The sequence below is a fragment of the Leptodactylus fuscus genome, chromosome 4 (assembly GCF_031893055.1).
Source record: "Leptodactylus fuscus isolate aLepFus1 chromosome 4, aLepFus1.hap2, whole genome shotgun sequence".
NCBI lineage: Eukaryota > Metazoa > Chordata > Amphibia > Anura > Leptodactylidae > Leptodactylus > Leptodactylus fuscus.
In genome coordinates this window covers 87,719,912-87,746,423 of record NC_134268.1, presented here as the reverse complement: position 1 = coordinate 87,746,423, position 26,512 = coordinate 87,719,912, and the positions used below count along the sequence as shown (strand labels likewise).

Here is a 26,512-nt window from a genome sequence, read left to right as displayed (position 1 = left end):
ATATACTGTATCACAGATGTGATTGCTTTTGCATTTTCAAGTAAATGGGGCTGAGCTGCTCACAGACCATGTGACGAATGAACATGATGTCATATGGCCTGTGAAGTGACACTGACGGAGTGTCACCGTTGCTTCAAATAGCTGATCAGCAGAGGTCCCAAGTGTTGGACCCCTGCTAATCTACGATTATCAATAAAAAACTTAGAAAACCAGAAACATTTCCATCCATGACTAAAAAGTTACCAATGTCTTAATCCTTATGGGATAACTCTGTATCACTTGCTATTAATAAACTCCACAATTTTTGCTTTTCCTTTTTACCTTATTATATAAGAAGTATTACCTGGACAGCTACACTCATTGAAATGGAAACACAAGAAAGAACAGGTTCAGTTGGCTTGTTAATGATATGTAAATGCTAAAAAAATGGAAACAATACTAAAATATCTTGATTTTTGCATTATTAAGTATGAGTGCCTTGCACAGAAATACACGCATTACCACGTTCTCTAAGAGGTTATTAATAGTTGTCTGAGGCTCCGGTTCACACTTCCGTTCGGTGGGTCCGCTTGTGGACCCCCCGAAGAGAAACCTATAGGCATTAAAAAGTGGCTACCTTAGAAAATCCACAGACCCCAAGCAGCACTTTTCTCTCCGTATGTTTCGTGCGGAAACCACACGGATCCTATTATAGTCTATGGCAGGGGTAGGGAACGTACGGCTCTCCAGCTGTTGCAAAACTAGAACTCCCAGCATGCATACTGGCTCTGCTGTTCTGGGAACTCCCATGGAAGTGAATGGAGCATGCTGGGAGTTGTAGTTTCACAGCAGCTGGAGAGCCAAAGGTTCCCTACCCCTGGTCTATGGGGTTTGAGGGTTTCCCAGGTAACCGCTTTTTAATGCGTATAGGTTTCCGTTCAGGGGTCCCCAAGCATACTCCCCAAACGGAAACCTGAACGCAGATGTAAGCCAGGCCTGAGGAATGTTATGCCACACTAAATATACTTGGGCACACAATTCATCGAGATTGATTGTTGGCAGCTCCCTTTGCAGTTGTCAACCAATGACTTCTCAGATGTACTTAATGGGAGACAAGTCCAGAGACCCTGCAAGCCACGAATGCGAATCAAGTTTAGGTCACACAATATGTTCACAGCAGCACAAGCACTATGTGACCTGTTGTTGTCCTGTTGAGAAAATGCTCCCAGGACACTGGAAATTGCCATAACACTGGTTACACAACCACATCAATGTAATGCCAGGCTGTTAGTGTACTTGAAGTGATGACTAAAGTTGTCTGGCTACCATACATTATGCCACTTCTCGCCATAATCTCATAAGTAGGGACAATTGTGATGTTCCTTTGTGCAGGCCTCTTCATGATGTTTCTCTCCAGATCAATCTCTGGCTATCATTGCGTCTGAGACATAAGTGGAACTTATTATTGCTGAAGAGGACAGACTTCCACTCCAGCCTCCATTGCTATCCTAATATTACCATGATAGCTTTTGAAAGCGGCGGTGTGAGGTCAATGGAAGACCTGTAACTTGACAACTAGCTTGTTGCCCATTGTAGGGCAAATACATTCTGATGGTTTGTGTTGTCACTGTTTTTTTCTTAGGTTTGGGATGTGACATCCAAATTTACTTGATGTATGAAAAGGATCAATATATTAATATGTGCCTTTCTTCCAATTGGATGTTCTATCTATGCAGAGATTCATCTCTGCGGACCTTTTGCTGTCGTTCTCCCAACTACCCAGCATGGAATGTTAAATAGTGCGCACATCTCGGCTTAAACGTATAGATATCTGCTGGAGTGGTAAAAACCAAGATCTCTCAATTCTAGGATTCTGTCCCTCTTAGTTTGCAAGAAGTGGCATGTCAACAATCGGCATCACAATCATTCACACCAATTCCAATTTTTTAACTTTTTCATGGCTAAAATCTTTGCTTCCAAACTGGCTTTTATGCCCCTCCCACATGCCAGGGATTGCAGCTAGGTGCTTGAAAATTTGACCATTTGCAGATATTAGTGACTCCTGCTAGTTCAATGATGTGGACTTTATGTATTGTCCTTGGTGTTCCAAAAAGTTGTACATATGTACACATGTATAATGACACAAATTCTGCCCAAAAAGAGGTCTGAAAGTTTAGTTACACTTTAAGTTTTGTTTTGCTATTTTTGATTTGCTTGCCTTTCTCTATTGCATATTTAGAAGATTCAGTGATTCTACTCTCTGGTTTGCATTTTGTAGTGTCACTCATAAATTGTCAATTATAGAATATAGTGTCCTTATTGGTCTGTCCACTCTCTCGTTACCATAAATGTATAGGAACATGTGTTGCTGAATGAATTGTTACTTCATAGAAGCATCTGGAGACTGATACGCATTTGTGCAATTGTCTTGGTCCATCTGCTCTCATCAGATTCACCTCCCAAAGGGCACATGCACTTGCTTGTCACCTTCTTACACCAGTGTGTTTGAGCAGCTGATGAGTTCTACATACAGTATGTGTTATATATTCTAGCACATATTTGCCATCATTGTTTTTAGTAGAGTATGAACTTATCCTGCACCACACTCAGCAGATGGTTAGGGGATAACTGTTCTGCTGCCTGGTCATTATTTATTTTAATGTAGATTGTGAGCCCCATATAGGGATCACAATGTACATTTTTTCCCCTATCAGTATGTCTTTGTAGAATGGGAGGAAATCCACCCAAACAGGGGTTGCAGATGTTCCTGACGGGATTCAAACTGAGGACTCCAGCACTGCAAGGCTGCAGTGCTAACCACTGAGCCACCGTGTTGCTCTACCTGGTCATTATTTTATGTGTGACTCCACTATGTTACATGAGAACTGTAATATTGTCCCTGTTAATGACACCCTTAGGACAGATACCCGTGTCTAGACAATTGGAGCATAATAAAATTCATGCCAGTAATCTATAAGTACATAATGATATTGGACCTAGAACCAGCATTGCCACAAAAAATTCATAGAATTGTAAATATGCTACCATTAGCATTTTATACAGTGAATTACTGTACTTTTTTCTCTGTCGACAGGTTTGACTCTAGAAGGACCAGACATACCTGCTCACTGGGGCACTGTGTTAGCATGGATGGGCTGCGTGGGGATGTTCCAGCTATACAGTTATGAACTTGGCATCTGCATCTTCTCTATAGGGGAGGTGCAGGAGGTCCCAGAGCCAACCAGTTTGGGATAGGTATCGGGTCAGTGAGTAGAAACTGGAACAGTTCCTCCAGGTGTTCATAGTGTCAGAGGGCATAGGTTGCCAAATTTATACCGATAATTGGGTGGAAGAGATGCCCACAATGATAGGAGCCTCCAAGTTTTGAAACAAGTCCAGCAGGTAGTGTGACACATCTAGGAACATGCTGAATGTGGTGCTCTCCACCGATATTGAGTCATGTCGCCAAGCAGCCTTCTGATTCGACTTTTTATCTGTATATCCCACAGAGTGGCCAAGTCTTGAGATCCAGCACATTGTACACTATGGACTCTGCCTATAAGAAAAGCGACTCCTCAGGTCTCTGGGTGGTGGTAAGGTAAGGGCCACTCAGTGGATAAGGTTGTCCTGGGACCCCAGTTCCAGAAGCCCTTTCACATAGTATTTCTCCAACCCTAATTTTCTTGATCATCTAAGAGGAGTGTGAGGTTTTGAAGTTGAGTCTGAGCATGAGTGAGAATGCTCTAGAGCAGCATTTCCCAAACTCTTTGAGTCGCAGAGCACTATTCAGGACAGAAATTCTGTAGGAAGCACTTAGCATATTGTACCTAAAACCTATGTAGATGCCAATGATAATGCATGATATTAACGACGCGGGGGGGGGGATTTCTAACGAATTGATATTAGATATTACTTTTTAGTTCGTTGAACACTTCTGGTGCACTTGGCGCCACTAAGGGAGACTTCACACAGAGTTTATGCTCCGCTCATTCTGAACGTACACTTGTTCAGAGTGAGCGGTGTGAAAAACAGATCCCATTGGTGAAGAAAGTGCTGCGTCCGGAAACACATTGCCAAGACATAGCATATGTATTTTTTATTGAATAAATGTTCCATTGTTTAGGAGTAATACCTTAATTCTGTACCCTACATAACATTTTAGCTTTCACCGCTTCTAAAGAGACCAAAGTTTTGGCAAATAAACAAATGTTACATTTCTGCATACTAATGGATGTATCATTGCATTGTAGCACTGAGGTCCAGTATTCATACCAAAATAAGGCAATATCTGCTTGGAGTTTGTAGTGACCCAGTGAGGTCTGTGGCCCATCTGGCATTTGCCAGAATTGCCAGATGGACAGTCCATCCCTGATCCTGGCCAGGCATATCAGTCAGACAAGGTATCCCAGTAACAATAACTAATTCTTTTATTGTACTGCCAGGGCCAGAGTCATATCACTAGAGTTTCAGGGAAAACGCTAGAGAACAGCAGAATAGAACAACTACTCTGTATGTCCTGCAGCAGTACTATTCACTTCCATTGTCCAGCAGAGACGTATCAGGGCTGATAGCTTCTGCACACGCTCTAGAAATGCACACTCCCATGAAGCCAGCCAGGGACATAGAAAAGAATGTAGGGGCATTTGCACAAACATGGCCACAATTGCACAACCACAGCAGTGGCCAAAACCATTAGAAGTTATAACGATACTAAACAAATGGACCTGGTTGACATCTCAGTGAATGTATCCTTAATTTGTTAAATTTTCACATAAGGATCTAGTTTGAATACAATTTTTGGTATGGGAATACCACTTTAAGTGAGTTGGTCAGTTTCTCTACAGACACTATTCACTGTGCAATAGAGTATAAGAAGACCTTCCACAGCTGCTGTACTATTGAAATATCTAAGATATTTTACATGCTAACTTTGTGACTTATCTCCCACAGTCTTTATTTGTGCACTTAATTTAGAAGCTTCTCAGACACAACTGTTCAGAAACCATGGAAGGAAACATTTGCATTAGTTTTCTGCAAATAAAGATACTTAAGATATTCACATATACCTATAGACTAAAAGGAAATAGCACCTGAGATACTTGATACTTAAGACTATTGTATTCCATGCTTTCTGCAACTGTGTATGAATAGTCTAAAATGATGGTCCTAAGTTTTCTACCAACCTCAATGTGTTAATCCTTAGTCACACTCTTAGGCTCCAGTGTATGATGGACAATAGCAGACAGTAGGTAGAACAGAAGTTGAAACCTGTTGCAAGAGTCACATGAAATAGCAATTCTGCAGCATCTTTCTTGTAAATAATGTATTTTGCCATTGTTCTTTTATTTCTACTAGGAAATTATGAATAGATGGACAATTGGGTGTTGCCAGATGGAGGTTTGTCCCTATAGAGTCTCACACTGTCCAATCAGTGCATTGGCACAACCAGAATTGTTTTTAAATGGCTTTAAAAGTCAAGAATCTATTAAAACTGTTCAGGAAAAGTGACAGATTTTAGTGTCCACAATACCACTGCCTGAGAAGAGAAGGCAGCACCTCCCTAAGGATAAGTTCACACAAAACCCTCAAAACCCTGACCAAAAAGACGGCTCCCAGAAAAAAAGAAGCAACATGCCTCACGCCTCGCGATTCGGCCTGAAGACACTCCCTCCTCCATTCATTGGGCCTAATCCAGAGCAGAGTGCACGGCTGGATGCCAGTGCAGTGCACCGGCTTTCAGTCGCGGCTACCCGTTTTTTGGATCAGAACCTGAGGCGGCCTCCGCTTCAGGTTCAGATCCAAAAAACCCTGTGTGAACTTACCCTAAGTATCACATTCTCTTCAATCAGCTAAGGACAGGTTATCACTATCTAAGTCCCAGTATACCCCTCTGACATTCAGTGGTATAGTTCCTTCGGAGTGCTCATACAATCCCATGATCTAAGTCCCCTGTAGCAGATAAAACATATATTTACACATATTCCTTAGTGTGATAACAAATTCTTTTCTTAGTCTCACTAACACACATTTCACACTGGTTATTTATTAACTTGCCCTCTCCTAACACTAACATTAGATCTAATCTTGATCTGTATCTGTACAAACTATTGGTTTATTCAGATGTGTTGTTAGCCATGAATATTGAAAAAGAAAACGCCCATGGGTCAATATGGGCCGCCTAGTCTCCAGTAGCCCAACGTACCGCACACCTTATGTCTTTCTAACAATTCCCAGTAATTGAGATCTACGAAATTTAAGAGGTGACTTGTTTGGTTATTCCTTAATAGCACTGCTGAGGGGCCCTTAAACATAAAAAAACCCCATAACGCTAGGTTCACACCTGCGTTCACGGTCTCCGTTCTATGGTTTCCGTCTTCTGCATGCCAGAAGACGGAAACCACAGACCGGGTCCGGCTGTGAGCGGCGGTGAGCGTTTTAGGCTCTCCGCCGCGAAACCGGATTTTTTTTATCCGGACACAGAGTACTGCATGTCCGACTCTGTGTCCGGATTATAAAACCCGGTTTCGCGGCGGAGAGCGCAAAACGCTCACCGCCGCTCACGGCCGGACATCTCTCTCACCCATTCAAATGAATGGGTGAGAGAGACTCCTGCAGGTTTCCGTCTCCTGCCTCTGTTTTAGGCAGGAAACGGAAACCTCAAGTACGGAGAGGGCAACGCAGATGTGAACGAGCCCTTACTCTCCTCTCTCTGGGTCTCTGTTTCCAGCAACAGCAGCTTCAATCTTCTGTATACAGAGTCCCCCCCCTTGCAATGGATATAAGATCCACAGTGCACATTACTTGGCGGGGCTTTATGCAGCATGTGGATGGGATTTGTTTAGCCGTTCTATTACAGTGGATGTTGGGTCTTTAAACATGTATTATATAGCAGAGACCCTGTGGCAATGCCCTCAAAGTCAAACTTGACTGAGGCATCTATTTAATGACTGCACATCATGTTTCTGAAAATTGCCATGCCCCAGAACGAGATCAGAGGGTGGTGATCTGTTCCCATGATAGACGGAAACCTATTGAAGGATCCCTGTCTTGTCTTTAGTATAGTTCTATTACAGGCTGCCGGATGGGAGCTGAATGGATTTTACAATATACTGGATTAGGATTGCAATATATTGTACAAATGTTCAGACACTCTGGGGTTCAGGACCCCTGAAAGAGGAGGGGGGGAGTCTTAAAAAAAATTAAAAACTTAAAATTTCAAATCACAGTACCTTTCCCTAGATCCTAAATAAAAATAAACAGCCATATAAAAATATTCTTTTTTGGCTCCCAAAAAAATTGAATAAAAAGTAATCAAAACAGCAGACATTTCCAAAATGGTGTAATTAAAAAAGTACAACTGTTCCTGGAAAAAAAAGACACAAGTTTTGGATTTGAAAAGAAAAAAAAGTGTCTTTTTTCCAGGAACATTTGTACTTTTTATGCCAAAAAATTGGGATGATAAAAAGGATGATACATTTCCCCCACAATGTAACAACCAATATGTATTACCAACATAAATTATATAAGGGTAGATTTACTAAGATTGCATATTGTACTCCAGTCTTAATAAAGACCCTGACTGGTGCAGGGAATGAATGATTTATGTGGAGGCTCTGACCTCTTCATAAATCACCTACGTGTCCAGCACCAGAATGGAAATCTATGGCAGATAGGAAATAATATTGATTTCCAATACAGCTCACGCCAGAAAACTGGAATGAGTCTATCTGAGGCCACCACGTGTCGAGTGTGACACAAAACGGGGGTTGTGGTACATGTATTGAGCACTAGAGATGAGTGAACAGTGAAATGCTCAATACTCAACTGTTCGATCGAACATCGAACCCCATTATAGTCTATGGGGAATAAATACTCGTTTAGGGGGAAACCATTATTCGACTCAGGAGGGTCACCAAGTCCACTATGACACCCCAGGAAATGATGCCAACACCCTGGAATGCAACTGGGACAGCAGGGGAAGCATGTCTGGGGGCATCTAACATGCCCAAGTCACTGTATTACGTTGGGATCCCTGTCAGCTTGCGATATACGCGAGCTGACTTTTTCCCATAGGAATGCATTGACCAGCGTTGATTGGCCGAATGCCATATAGAGTACAACATTCGTCCAATCAACACTGGTTCTGCCGGAGGCTCATCTGTGAGGAGGCGGAGTCTAAGATCGGACCAGAATGGAGACTGCTGTGGACTGATCTTAGACTCCGCCTCCTCCGGCAGAACCAGCGTTGATTGGCCGAATGCTGTACTCTGTATGGCATTCGACCAATCAACGCTAGACAATGCATTCCTATGTCGAGATGTAGAAGTGCTGCTCATGCTGGTCAAAGCTGAGTTTCCACAACGTAGTGCATCAGCCTTAGGCTAAGGCCCCACGGGCCGTAATTGCAGCGCTAAATTGCTGTGGAAAGAACCGCTGCGTGATCGCATTGCGGTTCTTTCCGCAGCACTTTAAAGAGAACATTCACAGAGTTTTCCTCTGCGGACTTTCTCTTAACATTATATCTACAGGAAAGCTGCCAGCATTTCCTTAGATATAATTGACATGCTGCAATTTGCAAAGCCGCAGCGGCTTTGCAAATTGCAGCGTGTCCGCACTGCGTTTTTTTCTGCAAAAGTGGGCATGGGATTCACATGAATCCCATCCCTTTTGCGTGCACTGTAAAACGCTATAATTTTTCCCGCAGCGTCTCCGCTGCGGGCAAATCACGGCGCTTACGTCCCGTCCACGTTACTCAGCATTTCCACACTTACATTTTAAAAAGCAGAAGTGATGGTCATGAAAGGAGAATTTCAATGCAGTAATAAAACATTAATTGATTTACATGGTGTTAAGTAAATTATTCTCCATCCTCTATTACCATGATACCACAAAGAACATTATGCAATATTAATTAGGTTTTTTTTATATTTTCTAGGAACAATGCATTTGTTTTGTGATGAAGCCCAAACTGATGTAATATGCACATTACTGATGACATCATACACTGCAGTAGGGGTCATTTGCTACTCTTGCCATTCGGTCTAACATTGATTTACACCTCTGCAGTTAGGAAACACTTTATATACGTACAGCATAGTGTACAGATACACAAATATTTTGTTAGAACCAATTCTTATCTTCCTCATCTGTCCCATGATCATTCTAACATAAAACCTTTCTATTTCCAATGACTCTGCTATAGTAGGCCTTATCACTGATGGCGACGATAGGGAATACAGAGACTTAAACTGGGACTTTGTTAAATGGTGCCAGCAGAACCAGCTCAGGATTAATGCTGGGAAGACCAAGGAAATGGTGGTGGACTTTAGTAAACGGAGAAGTGCTCTGACCCCGGTGGAGATCCAAGGAACATGTATTGAGATAGTCAGGACCTATAAGTATCTGGGTGTGCTACTCAATAATAAACTAGACTGGGATGATCACCTGGAGGCGCTGCACAGAAAGGGTCACAGCCATCTTTTTTGGTGTGGCCTGCTGGGGGAGCAGTATATCAACCAGGGACAGAAATAGACTTGACAGGCTGATCAGAAGGGACAGCTCTGTCCTGGGGAGCCCCCTGGACCCAGTACAGGTGGTGGGTGACAGAAGGATACTGTCTGTGGTGACCTCCATGCAGGAGAACAAATCCCACCCCATGTATGAGACCTTGATGGGACTTGGCAGCACTGTAAGTGACCGTCTGCTTCACCCCAAATGTGAGAAGGAGCGCTATCGCAAGTCTTTCCTTCCAACCACGATCAGGCTACATAATCTATATCAGACCAAGCAAAATCACGCCATACAGAAAACTAATGATTATGAAGTCTTCCTTCTTCCCTTCCTTAGCTGTTATGGACTCCTAGTATATCTTCTCTTCTCAGCATATGTGTGTCTACTTCTGTAATATATTACTGTGTATTATCCTGCAACTGTACTACTTTGCTGCTGTAACATACTGAAATTTCCCCACTGTGGGACTATCTTATCTTATCTTATCTTACCATGATGGCGTTGTCTGTCAAATATCTTTTAGATACTATTTACATATTTCAATCAATTATTCATGTCATGTTAGTGGATGATTTTGATATTTTGATGATCTTGCTTTATTATCAGTGTCTCAATAGATTCCTATGATGCAGCTATTTTGAGTCATTAGACCAGCGATCAGGATAGATGTGAAGTCTTAATACAGACTGTATAATACGGCCATATTACCGCCCTCTGAATATGTCTTAGGGGGGATTAATTCCAGTTTAATTTATTTTACTCATCTATACAGTGCCAACATATTCCACTGCCATATACAAGACAACCTTCTTAAACACTGAGCTACTGCGCTTTGCAGAAATTTTTTTTTTTTAAAGTTTTTGAAAATCACAGCATTTCAATTATACCTGCAGAAATACTGGAGTTTTTTTTCTGTATATGTAAAAGGGTAAGTTCACACAGAGTTTTTTGGCCCGGAACCTGAGGTGGAGGCCGCCTCAGGTTCCGGTCCAAAAACCGGGTAGCTGCGACTGAAAGCTGGTGCATTGCACCGGCATCCAGCCACGCACACCGCTCCAGATTAGGCCCAATGAATGGGCCTAGTCCAGAGAAGGGGAGTGTCTTCAGGCCGAATCGCGAGGCGAAGAATGAAAAATGAGCACCTTGTTTCTTTTTTCTGGGATTTGGAAGAAACGGCTCCTGGAAAAAACTCCTGAGTGGCTCCCATTGATTTAAATGGGAGCCGTCTTTTTGGTTAGGATTTTGAGGCGGATACAGCCTCAAAATCCTGACCAAAAAACTACGGGTGAACTTACCCTAATAGAGGCAGAAAGTCTGCAAAGGAAAACGTTGCAGAAACACAAAAAGGATCCAAAAAAGAGAAAGAATTAGAACTGTCCTTTATATTTTTATTCCTTTTACAATCTACTCTTGACATTTGCTTCAAAAAGCTGCACCAAAATGGCATGTGTGAAAGCATGCTAACAGGAATTTACAACTGGGCGACCAATATGTATCTCCTTGAAAGAAGCTCTGTCCTGAGTCAGCAACTACAATCAGAAAATTCTGTCGGGCACAAGTAACCAGTAACTCAGTCTTTTATCAGAGCAGAACTATGATATTTCAGAAGAGTGCCAAAAGTCTTCGGCTGTCTCTAATGTCTAAAATCTTGTTGGCCATGAGGTTGAAGAGTCAGTAGCTGAAAAACTATATACATAGACCAACTTCTGAAATAAAATTTCAATTCCTAGTGATATATAGTAAAAGAATCTGTACACTCTTATGTCTCAATAGGTGATGGTTTATCGTGTTTACACCTTTTTCTTTTATTGAAGGACTCTAACTGTGCCAACTTTACACCAAGTGCATGAAAAAAGTGGGGGTGCCACTAAAAAAAACATGCGCAGGGTGCTTTCTACCGTGGGTACCCTTCCCAAAAAGGAATAGGGTTCCCAACTACGCTCTTCGCCACTGGGCCAAAAGGCACCAAGTGACTTAGAGTCACAATAGGACGGACTGCCGAAGCAGAAGGTCCAGAGTGCTCTTTTCCCTTGGGCTGCCACCACCTAGGGTATTTAATGCTGATCAGTCATCCAGTTCCTCCCTGGGCTGCCACCACCTGGGACACTCCTGGGCTCAGATCCCTTGCCTACCTCAGTCGAAGCGGAGGCAGGTCACAAAAAAGAAGGAGGGAAGCCCATTACAGACCTCCAACCCCCCACAGACTGTCGGGATAGTCCCAAAAGGGTACACAGTGCTACACCTGCTGCAGACTTTTCGAAGAAACTAATCACTTCCTTAAAAGGATTCTATCATTAGAATTACATTTTAAGCTAAACCCACGGCGGATTAGCCTTAAAAGGATTCTACCATTAAAACCATTTTTTTTCTAGTTGACACGTTGGAATAGCCTTAAGAAAGGCTATTCTTCTCCTACCTTTAGATGTCTTCTTCGCCCCGCCATTCGGTTAAAAATTTGTTTTCCTTCAGTATGCAAATTAGTTTTCTTGCAGCACTGGGGGCAGGCCCCAGCTCAAACAGCACTGGGGGCGTCCCCAATGCTGCGAGAGAACTCTCTCCAGCGCTGCCTCCATCTTCGTCAGCAACGGCCTCTTCATCTTCCGGCCCTGGGGGTCACACTTGTACGCCTGCGCAGTCGGCTCTGCCATCGGGCCTCCATAGAACTACAGGGGCGTACTGCGCTTGCTCGCGTAAGCGGCCACAAAAAAATGGCCGCTGGCATGTGCACTCGGCTCTGCCTGCGGCCCAATGGCAGAGCCGACACCGCAGACGTACAAATGTGACTCCAAAGCAGGGAAAAAGAAGGGGGAAGGGAGAAGGTTGCAGCCCTCTGACAATGATATAGAAAACAAAGTCTTTAACTCACGTCACCAAAGATAGAAATACTTGGATGAAGTTTCCTCGGCTTGAAAACATGTATCTAGTATTTGTAAATTGAATATCAAAACATATTATAAAAAGAAAAAACGAGGTTGCTGGATGGTAAGTATAACCTCTATATTATGAACAGCATCCAAGACCTAGCTGACACGTTTTGGAATGTCCATGCTTCCTTAGTCGTAGCCTGATGAGTAATGACACATATGCCCAATATATAGAGACAATTTACACATTTTCAACAACGGTATCCATCTTTAACATTGAAAGTTTGAACTCTTCAACATTAGGTGCCATAAGCACAATCATATTAATTACGGGCTACATTTTGACTGTAATCGTGTTGTTGGTTACCGTCATTATCTTTACATCCTCAAATAGTGGTCGGTAATAGACATTATTCCTATGCGGAATTCGTATTTACATATTAATGTCACTTGCTGCGTTATTTAATACATTTGTTCTAAACACAGGTTAATATACAGGTATATATGTGGGTGGTCACAGTGCGTTTTTGTCCTCTTTACCTAAATTTGGATATTGAATGGTTAATCCTTCTCTTTTTATGTATCTACATTGGTTTAATGGAAGATAAAGCCTTTTGACTGTATTATAATTGGAATTTTACATTGTATACTGTTCGATAACTTTTTTATGCACGACATATGTTTTTATTGTAATTTGTGGTGAACAAGAAGAAGGTGGTGCTGGATAGTTTTCTCACTGCACAGGAGACGCCCGCAGTGCTGTTTGCGAGAAAACTAATTAGCATGTGGACGAAAACTGTGATATCTAAAGAACGGCGGCGCAGAGAAGACATCTAATGGTAGGGGAAGAATAGCCTTTTTTGAGGCTATTCCGACGTGGGTTTAACTTAAAATGGGATTCTAATATGATAGAATGTTACGGAAAAGCAGCCTTTTTATTGCACATTTGGCTGTGTTTTTTAAGGCAAAGTCAGCGGTGGCTTCAAAAGAAATGAGAAATATAAATGCAACTCTTATACATCTCCCTTCTGCTCATTCCACCGCTGACTTTGCAAAATCTGCAACAAAAAAGAGCCACTTTTCCACAAGGTGGGGCCTTATACTAAAACACAAAACTGGTGCAAATTTCAGAGCACCCAATTCCTTGCTGACTGTACTGAATATTTGTATTTATTGTCTTCATGTAGTTTCAGCCATGCAGCAGCCCAATGCCACGCTGCAGACAGTCACTCCGATGTAATAGATACTGGCAGAATATTCTAGGAGTCTGTGTGATTAAGTCATCATGATTCATACTTTACCTCTACTGCTGAGGAAACATATGCCCCATGATAGAAATATGATTCAGCCACAGATAATACCATTCTATATCCTGTGGCATGAATTTATGGGCTATTATTTATTCATTTTCGGGTATCGCAGAATCTACAACATACCTGCCTACAATCTATAAAGTCAAATCTAGTCATCTCACTTCAGCAATTTCCATCAACTGATTGATAGTAAATGCTGCAGAAAATCCTGACACAGTCCTCCTTTAGTAGGACACTCGCTCTGTTCTTGGAGAGTGACACCATTCTTCTAAGAATGTTTCCAGGAAAAAGCATCTTTCTCATTTCTGCAGTGAGTGAACTATTTCTCGGCATCTCATTGTGTGCTTTGTGTGAGACTGCCCCTCCTTTATTGCAGTCCTGGAAAGGAAGGGAAAGAAACGTGTGTATGTCAGCGATAAAATGCAAACTAGGAATATTCTCACTAAGAGCCATGTTTAGAAGGCAGCTCCCTGCTAGCAGTGTAAAGTCAGTCCACCATGACTGAACAGCCATCTGAGCCAATAACAGATGCATTTCCAGTATTATGCCTTGATTTCAAGGTATACAGATGTCACTGAGGTCCCACATTTATTGCTCTGAAAAATTACAAGACACGTGTAAATTCCAAGGACATTATGAAGAAGTAGTAATCACCTAGAGATTTTGCAGAATTAGGCCTCATTCACACATCCACATCTGCTTTCTACAGCCAGCACCCCACCCCGCTCACAAAAGCAGATCAACTATTTCAGTTTTAGTTTCATTTTCTAAACTTTGTATCCCCTGGGTCCGTGGAAAAACAGATGACACACAGATGTCATCCGTTTTTTTTACACTGATCCATAGATTTTTATTGGTGTGATGCATCCATGGAAAAAGGATGTGCTTCTGTTGTATAAACTCACTCACATGAATGGGTGCATATGGTGTCAGCAAAAAAGGCGGACGCTATAAGTATAGGATATGTGGATGTGTGAATAAGGCCTTATACTGTATCTAAGGTTACATAACAACATAGAAAGGGTTGTCCAGCAATTCACTTTTTTTGGAATTCAGATTAGAATGTTCTAAAATAATAAAAGAAGTCACACTTACCTCACTAGTTCCCTTTTGCTTCCGTTCCCACGCTTCCTTCTTCCTCCGAGCTTCGGAGTCCTAGTCAAGGCCAATTTTGGGTGGAGCTGGGAGTGAAAAAAGGTACTGACTCTTCAAAACAAAATGAATTTTTTAAATGATATTATACAATCAGTTGGACATTCCCTAATGCTGCTCTACCAGTCAGAGAGAGGCATGTCCGGCTTCAATTCTCCTGTGTCTGGAGATTGAGTTGAATATAATGGTGAAGCAGGGAGCTGTCCGCTCCGTACTTCACTATTTGTCCCCAGTCTCTGCTTCGGGAGCAGTGAGCACAATGTTACTTACATCCCGCTTTCTGCTCCCTGAAGGCTCTGGGCCAGAGACAGAAGAGAAGAATAGAGATGAACAGGTGAGGTGAGTATTAGTGTTTTTCTTATGTTTGTTTGGTACCAGGAGAGGGACATAATATTGTGGAGCAGCTGGAGGGGGACATTATACTGTGGGGTAGTTGGAGGGCGACATCAAACTGGGGTCAACAGGAGAGGGGTATTATAATGTGTGGGGGCACAAAGAAAAATGGCTGAGAATGGGTGGGGCTAAAGCTCTGCTCTATTTGTCTTTCAGTCCTTTGAATGTTGGGAGGTATGTTTTTATAGAAATTCAGTCACTAGTTTTTTAATAAATTAGAGGAGTGTTACTGCTTCTGACCAATGCAAAGATCAGAGCAGGAGTTGGAGGTTTGGTCTACTGACTCCACAGCCCTGGTTTCTTTTTGGTTTCTGTACTTCATCTGTATCTTCAGCAATGTCTTCCCCATACTTATGTGACTGCAGCAGCCAACAGTTGGCCAGGAAAGTGACTCTACAGCTGATGATTGGATGCAGAGGTTACATACCAGTGTTGAGAGCAAGTAAGGCTGGATTTACATATGCGTTGGAGTCTTTGTAAAGGACTTTTCTTTCTGTCAGCTTCAATATAAAACCAGTGGAAACCCAGCAGAACCCATTATGGTCCATGGGGTCCATGGTTAACCACTTTTCAAGCAGACAGGGTCTCCGTCTTTCGGATCCCCATGCGGACCTGAACAACAGAGACCCAAATGCTAGTGCGACCCTAGAGCAAGAAACATGAAGTGTCAATAAACCTATGAAATACTGTAATGGGAGTGAAGGATCAGTAAGTTAAGTATGCCTTCTATTATTATATAACATGCTCAGCTTAATTCCCAACATTTTCTCAGGGCAGAATAATTTTTTTAAACTCTTCCTCAATTGTCAACATCAGAAGATCCAGATTGGGAGACAGGTAAGTAAGACGTGGTGGTGGTGTGTGTGGGGTAGTCAGATAGTTACGAAGTAGTAGTAGTGGGTGGGTTGGCTAGGGAAACAGGGAGGGGGTGTGAGTGAGAAAGGTAGGAGCAGGGAGTAAGAGAGGGAGGTGGTGTAAGTCAGCTCTGACTGGCCCAAGGCGTCATGGTAGTTGTAGGAAAACAGAACAGGAAGATGTCCATGTTATTAATGCAGAAGATGCCAGGAGCTCACAGAGAAACCTAGAAATTACTCAAAACACTGCTATTGCTGTTTGGATCCATTTATTAACCTATTAATAGCACTAACAGAGCTTTTTTGAAAAATGATTTGTTTGCCTGGAAAACACATTTAAGCACTGATTGCTGAATGTTACATTTCAATGGGCTTTTCTCAGCTGTAATTCTTGCAGACCAAGGCTAAGCGAGTCGGAATTGTGGAAAATCGGAAAATCTGCTTCCAATAGGGGGCAGTGACTGACATTTGTCCCAGCACACTGCATGTGGCTACTCAGTGGGCAAACAGGCCGGAGGCCACAGGTTGCACAGTCACAAGAGTTGTCTGATTTTCTGACAAGTAATTTATCCCATGAGAACATGCTCTACAGAGGTTTACATCAATGCCTGGCAGATGAAGGGACAGCACTATCCAGCACCCTATGTATATGGTCGATACAATATAGATGCATGAACAGATAGATATTACATTGGTATTTAGAAGGCAGCACACTATAGAATAGACTTCTATATGGATGCTTGATATAGAGCATGTCCCAGTCTGCCTAGTACAGTGGGGTGATGACCGGACGGGGCTAATAACCTGGCATGATTGCCATTACTGACAGAAATAAGTGACCCCTGTATATCATGTGTCAGAGGGCAATCACATAATGGAGGACTCTGGTGACATTCTCCAGGCTGTATCAGGGCTATAAACTGCACCTGAGAGAGAGGTACATGAGCCCCTGTTTGGGAGGGGGCACAGACCTGTGAAGGGTTTGACAGCCACCTCCTTGAGGCATACAGGTCCAGTCTGGAAGCTCGGCCACACTTCCATAAGGAGACCACCCCAGAGAGCTTCTGTCTCAGTGCCATCTTCATGGGGGATGGGGTGAGGGGATTACAGAACTGCTCCCATACTGATACTAGCCAGGTCTGGAGCCATGAGACTCGCCATCCACAATAATGCAAGGCTATCACCCAGCACAGGAGACCCCCAGACACCCCCTCTCCTCTGTGATGGGGAGACAATGCAGCACCCCATACCACCCGAATCCCATCCTGCTATTGGCTCCATCTCTCCATTGTAACCACTCCTTCTGCCCCTTCCCCATTACATCATCCAGCCCTGAGACAAGTGCAAGTGAATGGGAGAGCTGCTGTGTCCTCAGGAGAGTGGAGGGGGGAGGGGACCAGCATCCTCCCTGCCTGCCTGTATATATATATGTATGTCAGTGCGAAGAAAGACTTGCCAGCCCAGACTCCAGCACGAGAGCACCGACACCACAGCGGGCTGAACCCAGCACAGAGTACCAAGCTCCCCCTCACACACAGCAGCCACCATGCGGGAGATCGTGCACATCCAGGCCGGCCAGTGCGGTAACCAGATCGGCGCCAAGGTAATGCAGCTGCCGCTCTCCACATGTGGCATGCTCTGTGAGATCCCACTCCTCTATTGTAGTACATGGGTTCTTTGTCACTGGCAGTGCCCTGTATAGCCCAGACACTGGGTGGGGTCCCCTGCCAGGCACCTTTATCCCAGGCTGTGGGGGAGGTGGATCAGGTCTTTGTGCTACTCAAATGGGCTTGTTCACATGGTTGTCCTGGCAACACAGAGTGCCAGCTTACATTGCATCCTAATGTGTGGCTACCAGTGGCCATTGTATGATATGGGTGTGTTCCCAAGGAGTTTCTACACGTTATCATATATCTGATCCCATAATTCATCCTAATACAACTGGCCGTGGCGATATTCACTGCGAGAACATGGGGGCTCGGCTCTGGTGGCGTATGCTTCTCAGATGGTCCTCCTAATATAATCTAGTATATAATAGTAGTCTGGAGACCCCATTATAGGGGATGCGAGGAGTCTTATCCTAATAGAAAAGCCTTCTTTGTAAATGGGCATCTCTGATGGTCACCCCAAGAATAAAAAATCTAATTTAGCATTAAAATGTCAATGTGTAATCCAATCCTTCGATGTGATCTCCAGTCCTGCTCTGCAGACTATTGCACTGGGTGTGGCGTATAGTCACACAGCTACTCACTCAGTGCGGTCCCTGAAGGGTACATATAATATGGAAGGATCCACGTACAATCTTATAATATTACTATATAATATTATGTCTTACTAGTCTGATCCTTCATGTTACTGGTCCCTGGGTGTAGTCCTTGCTGCTTTCCCATTTGCATTTATCACTTCACAGTCCTCGTTTAGTTCTACTATTATGTAATATCTATTTCTAAATTGACAAAGACGGATATTACAAATAAATCTGTTCTCCTTCCAGTTTTGGGAGGTTATCAGTGATGAGCACGGCATTGATCCTACGGGCAGTTATCATGGAGACAGCGACCTGCAGCTGGAACGTATTAATGTCTACTACAATGAAGCCACTGGTAATTAATACATATTAATGTTATATTGTTAATTTAAATAGATTTTATAGCTCTCAGGAAATTTTTGGTTACTTATTTTATTAATACATTGAATTTATATTCTGTCTAGGTAATAAATATGTACCTCGCGCAATCTTGGTGGATTTGGAGCCTGGCACAATGGACTCGGTGAGATCTGGACCATTTGGGCAGATTTTCAGACCTGACAACTTTGTATTTGGTTAGTATTTCTGTTCCCATGGTATACATGGTTTTATGTTCAGGTTACTTTACATGAAATGCAGATGAGAAGAAATTCTTATATATGAGCACAGGATTACTTTGTTCCTTGTAAGATGACTGATTTGTAACAATACAATATTTTTTTCTTTTTTGTAGACCTTCTTTTCCTATTAGTCAGATGTCTTGTTAAATTGAACCTGTCACCTCCCATAACATGTCCGCTATAGTAAAGAACTGAATGCCCCCAAATATGACCGTTCTGAACATCTCTACTAATAACCTCTATTCTTCCTGTTAAAAATATATGAATAAATTGACAACTTGGTTTTGTCAGCCAGGGGCGTGTCCATGTACACTAACTCTGTCCAATCAGTGCTGACTTTGTGACTCTATACAGGGACACGCCCCTTTGTCACACCCCACCTAGCTGTCAATCTATTTATACATTTCTAAGAGAAATAACAGCACAAAGGTATAATAAAATATTTTTCATAGGGAAAGCTGATAGATCCTCCTAGGTTTATAAATATTACCCATTTTTATGTGAGAGACCCAGGTGACATTATTCTTCAGGGTTTTTTCTATTTTTTAATAATGTCTAGTGATATTTCAACAAGGACACTGAAATAATCATCTGCCTAATTGTATAATATCAATTGGAGCGATCACAGATGAGCGAATTTGAGAGGTTTGATAAGAGGGTGGAGCCATGAGTGACATCATAGCTGTATGTGCTCCACCCAATCATGTAATTTCTTAGATCACACCTATCTGCAGTTACATTCACAGTTGTCTAATGCATACTACTATTGAATGAGGAAAACTTGCTTAAAACTGGATGTATAATTTCTTACACATTGTTCACTGACTACCTACTGTAATTTTAGACCCTTCAGTAAAGTAGTTTTGCACAAAGAATTTTTGTTACACTCAACTGAATTGTATGGCAGCATATATGATCATTCCTTTGTACAGGATTTTAAGTGCAAATCCAATAAAAAAAAAAATACACTGTACATATATGTACTACTAGCTATAACCCATGACTTCGTCCGCTGTCCCCTCACCCTTACTTGAACCACCTGCAGTGCCGCCCGTGGCCCCCCACAGCCCTTTCCTTGTGGCCGGCGCGGGCCCCTCCCACTGCATTGTGGGCCGGGACCCCACGGCTCCGCTGCTGCACCTCCGGCCCTCCCTTTTCTCCCCACCCGCGCCCCCATTCTCTCCACTTACTCCCCACCCGCGTCCCTGCCCCCCCCCCCTTTAGAGATTACAGTCACCTCCTACATGTACCCCTCCCCCCCTTTCCACATGTGCAATCTGGCCCCCCTCCCCCCTATTTACCTTCTGCCCTTTGTTGCCAAACCCGCAACCTCCGGCCCCCTCCGTAACCCGTAGCACCAGCACCCCCCCCTCCCCTCCCCACCCTTAAGCATCCCGCTGATCCCTGTTCCCGCAGTACTCACCATTTACATGCTGGGGAGGTGTGGGTCTTGTGGCCGCAGCTTCAGCGAGCATGTGCGGTCCTTCCCGTGGTGTGTGTGTTCCCGGCCGCGCAGTTCGCTTGTAGGTGCGGCTGGGCTTGTTCAGGCTGGACGCGCAGCTGCATGCTACGCTGGCCTGAGGCAATGTGTGGCCGGTGGGCATGTCAGTGGCGTTCGGAGCGATGCGGGAAGCCGCCATGTTCATCGTCGGGTTTCCACGCGCTGGCCACGCCCAGAATTCGACGGCAACCTATGGGCTGCTGTGCTGGCTCCCTTTCCCGCCCACACACCGGCATGCACCAATAGCAGCTGTGTGTAAGCCTCTGCGGTGACGTCATGCCCTGGCCGACAGCGGAGCAGGAAACAACTTTGGAGGGTTGCGGTGGCGTTTTGGGGTGAGTGAGACACTTTTCAAGTAGCTTATTACCCCTTCCTGGCCAATATGTAGGTGTGTGCGAAATTTCGAGGAGATCCATTCAGCCGATTGGGTGTGATTGAGGAACAAACATCCAAACCCACAAACATCCAAACTCACAAACTTTCACATTTATAATATTAATAGGATAACAGACAAAAAAAATTTCATGGTCAATAACTTGTCACATAAATACTATAAGCAAAGAAGCTTTGTAGTAAATGCTTCCCCCCCTATTACCAGCATCATCTTTTGTCTCCTCGCTCCTTTTCCTAAACTCCGCACTCATTCTGAAATCTGTCTTTAATCCATCATTGTCTTCCAAGTGGACTATCCGTTAAAAGTAGGAAATCACGTCTGTGGATTTGTTGTATTTTTTTCCCCAGAGTGCTTTATTCACATCAATGTTTTTCACTACTACTGTATAATGTCCTCCGTGATGTTGCTACGTGTGTAGGTGTGCATCACATAGGTAGGTGAGTACAGTCCTGTGGGTTTTTTGACCATGTGTTATCTATAACTCACTTCATAGAAGTTAATCTCCACCCTACAAAGGAAAACTTAACCTGCGCCACCACAAAAAAAGACCAGTCATACTGTATAGTGGTCAGAAATAGTGTAACAGTGTTGCGGATCTGCCACTATTCTGAAGATATGTGTTCATTTAAAAATACAAATTTTGAAGCAAGTTTTCTAGAGCTTGGAGTAGTGGAGTTTCTTAATAAAGCACATTCCAAAGACATACTGGTAGGAGCTCTATATGGGACACTGACTAACAATGTCTGTGAAGTGCTGCGGAATATGATGGCGATATATAAGTAAGCATAATAAATAGTGATAAAAGGTAATTTTGGGAGCTGCATCACCTCACAGATGAAGACTGCACTCTAGGGTTGAGCCGATCTTGACTTTTCAGGATCGATTTTAAAATCCGATTTCCGATCATTTTTCATTCGAACCCGATCTCGATCCCAATTCCGATCCTAATGCAAGTCAATGGGATTTTTTTATTAATCGGAGATCGGATTTTAAAAGCAATCCTATTCACTATACAGCATGGAATCTAAGAATTGTTAGAATCCATGCTGTGTAGTGAATCACTAAGTAGCCAGAGGATTTTTTTTTTAATCCTCTGGCTACTTAGTCCCCCCTGGTGTCCACTTACCTCCAGAGATGGCTGCTCTGCTGCTGTTCGCCTCGCTGCTGCTCCAGCTGCAGTCTTCTTCTCCCTTCGCTGCCCCCTCCCTTCCAGGTTAGGAGAGTGTGGGCGGGTTAGGAGAGTGTGGGCGGGTACTGGGAGGGGAGATCGTGAAATTTTCTCAATCGACGATCGCAATCCGATTTTTTCCGAACACGATCGCTCAACCCTACTGCACTCACATTGCAGGTTAGTGGAAGGGAATGCGGACACACTGCAGGGCCCTACATTACAGTTCCAACAAACTCATCCCTTCTATCAGCACTGGATGGACAGTATCAATGTGTAGGCACACTTACCTAACAGTACTTCATATATGTGAACACTGCTCCATCTATTGCCTATTGCAGTTGTTTCAACCTGCAGTACATATACCCCATGGGTATTAAGCAAATCCGGGGGGACACACAGGACCATTTTATTTAGCTGTGTCAGAATTGTTGTAGTGCCTAATGAATATTACATCTGTTATATCTTTAGTCTAATCTAACCTGACACCAACAATGAAAAGCCAAATCTGTGACAGGCTTTGGTGACATAGCAGATATCATGATAGTTTGTTTCTGTTCAGACATTTGCCAGCATATCCTCTGATATGGACTCCACTGTTTCAATGATGTATTGTCTCAGAATCCTGTGGTTGAGGGAGGCAGATACACTGAGTCCTTGATGTAACCCCACAGGAATAAAATGCAGGGTGTTAGGTCTGGTGTTGCTGCATTCTGGTAGAGTTTTATTCAAGTATCAGCAAACACCCAAACTGAAATGAGGTGCACCATCCTGATGACACCTGCGGTTCCATACTTTTTGATCGACTTTCTACACAGCCAAAATCTATTTCGTTGTCTCTCCTGAAGTCTTTGGATGGCCCAGACTTTTCCCATGATGTATACATCCAGTCGTTTAGAATGGCTTCTAACATGAAATGTAGTTTCTATATAGAGCAGATTTAGCAAATTTATTCTGAAAGTCACAACAAACTCAGGTAATCCTGTTTATTCCAAATCACACTACTCTCACAAAGATCGTTCATATAACCATGTCATAAAGTCATACCTTTAGACTACAAATTTCTTAGACTAGGTTCACCCTAGCGTTCGTCTCTCCGTCATTTGGATCCCCATGGGGACCCAAAAGACGGAGAGCTCGTCCGCTAAAAATGTGGTTAACCACGGGCCCCATGACTATAATGGTGTCTGTCAGTGTTATACTGAAACCGTACAGGACTTTTCTCTTTGATGATTTTAGATGGAATCTGTGGCCGAGTCTCTTATGGAGACTCCAACGCAGCATAGAACTAGCTTTTAGAGATGAGCGAACACTGTTTGGATCAGCCGATCCGAACAGCACGCTCCCATAGAAATGAATGGAAGCACCTGTGACGCTGACTTTGCTGGCGGCCGGCCGGCATCATAGGTGCTTCCATTCATTTCTATGGGAGCGTGCTGTTCGGATCGGCTGATCCAGTGTTCGCTCATCTCTACTAGCTTTAGCTTTTGCATGACTTATTTCCTAAAAAGGGTCTTATAAACAAGTGTTAGCTCTATTCATACTGAACAAAGTAGTTAATACATCCTATTTGCATTTTAGGTCAGAGTGGTGCTGGAAACAACTGGGCCAAAGGTCATTACACGGAAGGAGCTGAATTGGTAGATTCCGTTCTAGATGTGGTGAGAAAAGAATCTGAAAGCTGCGACTGCCTTCAGGGTTTTCAGCTAACCCACTCCCTAGGTGGTGGCACTGGTTCTGGTATGGGAACACTGCTCATCAGCAAGATCAGAGAAGAATACCCAGACCGAATTATGAATACCTTTAGTGTAATGCCATCACCCAAAGTCTCAGACACTGTAGTTGAACCATACAATGCAACTCTTTCTGTACATCAGTTGGTGGAAAACACAGATGAAACCTACTGTATAGACAATGAAGCTCTTTATGACATCTGCTTCCGCACTTTAAAGCTAACAACACCAACCTATGGTGACCTCAATCATTTGGTATCTGCGACAATGAGTGGGGTAACAACCTGCCTTCGTTTCCCAGGCCAGCTCAACGCAGATTTACGAAAACTGGCTGTCAACATGGTGCCTTTTCCACGACTGCACTTTTTTATGCCGGGGTTTGCTCCACTTACTAGCCGTGGCAGTCAGCAATACCGTGCCCTCACTGTGCCGGAACTGACCCAGCAAATGTTCGATTCCAAGAACATGATGGCAGCTTGCGATCCTCGTCATGGGCGCTACCTCACTGTGGCTGCTATCTTCCGGGGAAGAATGTCCATGAAGGAAGTTGATGAGCAGATGCTTAATGTCCAAAACAAAAATAGCAGCTATTTTGTAGAATGGATCCCCAACAATGTGAAGACCGCTGTGTGCGACATTCCACCACGAGGCCTCAAAATGTCTGCCACATTTATTGGCAACAGCACTGCCATCCAAGAGCTATTCAAGAGAATTTCAGAGCAGTTTACAGCTATGTTCCGCCGAAAAGCCTTCTTGCACTGGTACACAGGTGAAGGGATGGATGAGATGGAATTTACTGAAGCCGAAAGCAACATGAATGACCTTGTATCAGAGTACCAACAATACCAAGATGCCACCGCTGATGAGCAAGGAGAATTTGAAGAAGAAGAAGGGGAAGATGAAGCTTGATGATAAGAAAAGCTTTAATGTTTGGAAAAACAAGGCACAGTTTCTCAATAGCCAGTATGATGTCTACAGCAGAAAGAATCGTGTCCAGCATGTGTTTTCTTTTACATTGTCAGTGATGTCAGGATCGATTTTTGTAACCCTACCAATGTTGAACGTAACAGTTGTTTAGGTTCTTCTAATTCATATGAAGGTTCATACTAAAAGGATGTAGAAGTGATTTTTGACACCTCTTAGATGTTGTTTTGCACTGGAGGTCATAAAGAATATTTGTGCGCTTTGTGTTGTCTGGTTTATTCATTGGTTTTATTTTTTTTCCTGTTAGTATACAATCTGTAATGGCAAGAACTGGAAACAATCTTCATATATAAATGTTTTTTTCCCTATTGAATCATGATGTGTAGGTATCAGAAGCCTGATCAAGACTCCTTGCTCATGCAATAAAAAGTCTGTTTTATTGCCATGTCTAGCCTGTTATGTGTACACGTTATACAAGACTTAACTACATTTCTACTACTTTTAATGTATGTATCAATATGGTATGACAAACTGGCACTAAAGGTCTAAGTATGTTGTACCCACTTTTCTTTTTTGTGCCACCTCATGAGTGGTACATATACGCCAAACGAATTTGTCCAAAAAGTAAACAAATTTAGCATGTTTTATTACTTCTTTTAGCCATGTAACTTGCACTTTCCTGAATTGGTGGGTTAGGTCAACTATATTGTTATTTCTATAGGCACTTTAAAGCATACCTCCAGCTATAAATAACTTTTTATAAATGAATAGTTTAGGTTAATATAAAAAAATCTTTGTAATATATCTCATTAAAGAAATATGTTTTTTGCTCCACTTTTCAGGCAGAGTTATCTTCTAGATATTAATCTATAAAGAGGGGGAGGGGAAGGATGAAGCTGCTAGAAAAGAAACTCAAATAATTGCTGCTGCTACACTCTGTTGGTTTGAGCTCTTTTAACACTGCTAGGTTGTAGATAAGAGGCTAGGAGCTCACAGAATAAGGCAATAAATTGATTAACCAGCCAGCAGGAGCAGGATGTGTGAGGCTGAATCAAGAGATAGAATCTTATGTAAACACCAGTCAGATTTAAGATATGGAACAGGAGAACAGCTTAATAAGTGGAGAAGGAAAAATTTCCTTAAAGCTAGGATCACTTTGGGTTTCCGCTTGGGGATCTGAAAAACAAAATATCTGCTAAAAAGTGGTTACCCGCAGACCCTATAGGCTGTAATGGGGTCCACCAGGTTTCCAACAATTTTATACTGCAATCGACTTGCAGGACTTCTCTCCACCTATTTTAAGTAGAATGGGAGAGGAAGTCCCTGATCCCTAGTGTGAACCTAGTGTAATAAGATTATAGGGTTTCATATAGTCACATATCTATTTATGAAAAGTTATTTACAACTGGAGCTACTCTAAGTCTCTCCTTTGTCTTAGGGGGCGTTCACACTACCGTCAGTGTCTGACAGGTAGTATCCTCTGCTAGTGTCCGTTCAAAATCTCGCACGGACATTAGCAGCGGACACTAGCTGAGTCCGTGACACTTTTCATTAATTTAAATGGCGATCAGGTGCGTTCTTTTGCAAAAGAACTTTCTTCTTTCTATTGTGCAAAAGAACGCACCCGATCGCCATTTAAATGAATGAGAAGTGTCACGGACACAGCTAGTGTCCGCTGCTAATGTCCGTGCGAGATTTTGAACGGACACTAGCAGAGGATACTACCTGTCGGACAATGACAGTAGTGTGAACGCTCCCTCAGCATCAAGTACTTGCAGTGTTTGTTCAAAGCCTCTATACCAGGGGTGCCCAATACGTCGATCGCGATCTACTGGTAGATCGCAAAGGACGTATGGGTC

The 26,512-nt window shown here is 43.0% G+C and overlaps 1 protein-coding gene across 1 annotated transcript; it reads left to right on the top strand.

Annotated features, from left to right (window-relative positions):
- Positions 1 to 17,529: 17,529 nt before the first annotated feature.
- On the top strand, positions 17,530 to 25,098 carry LOC142200417 (tubulin beta-2B chain). Its single transcript, XM_075270764.1, has 4 exons — positions 17,530 to 17,668; positions 18,560 to 18,668; positions 18,778 to 18,888; positions 23,578 to 25,098. Exons 1-4 carry the CDS (start codon positions 17,612 to 17,614, stop codon positions 24,636 to 24,638), a joined length of 1,338 nt encoding a protein of 445 aa, XP_075126865.1. The 5' UTR covers positions 17,530 to 17,611; the 3' UTR covers positions 24,639 to 25,098.
- Positions 25,099 to 26,512: the final 1,414 nt, after the last annotated feature.

Excerpts from the sequence above, each read along its gene's own strand:
- LOC142200417 (XM_075270764.1), top strand. The coding sequence starts at position 17,612 with ATGCGGGAGATCGTGCACATCCAGGCCGGCCAGTGCGGTAACCAGATC. Across the intron at positions 18,669-18,777 it reads CTACTACAATGAAGCCACTG|GTAATAAATATGTACCTCGC; the intron begins GTAATTAATACA and ends TATTCTGTCTAG. Across the intron at positions 18,889-23,577 it reads ACCTGACAACTTTGTATTTG|GTCAGAGTGGTGCTGGAAAC; the intron begins GTTAGTATTTCT and ends TTTGCATTTTAG.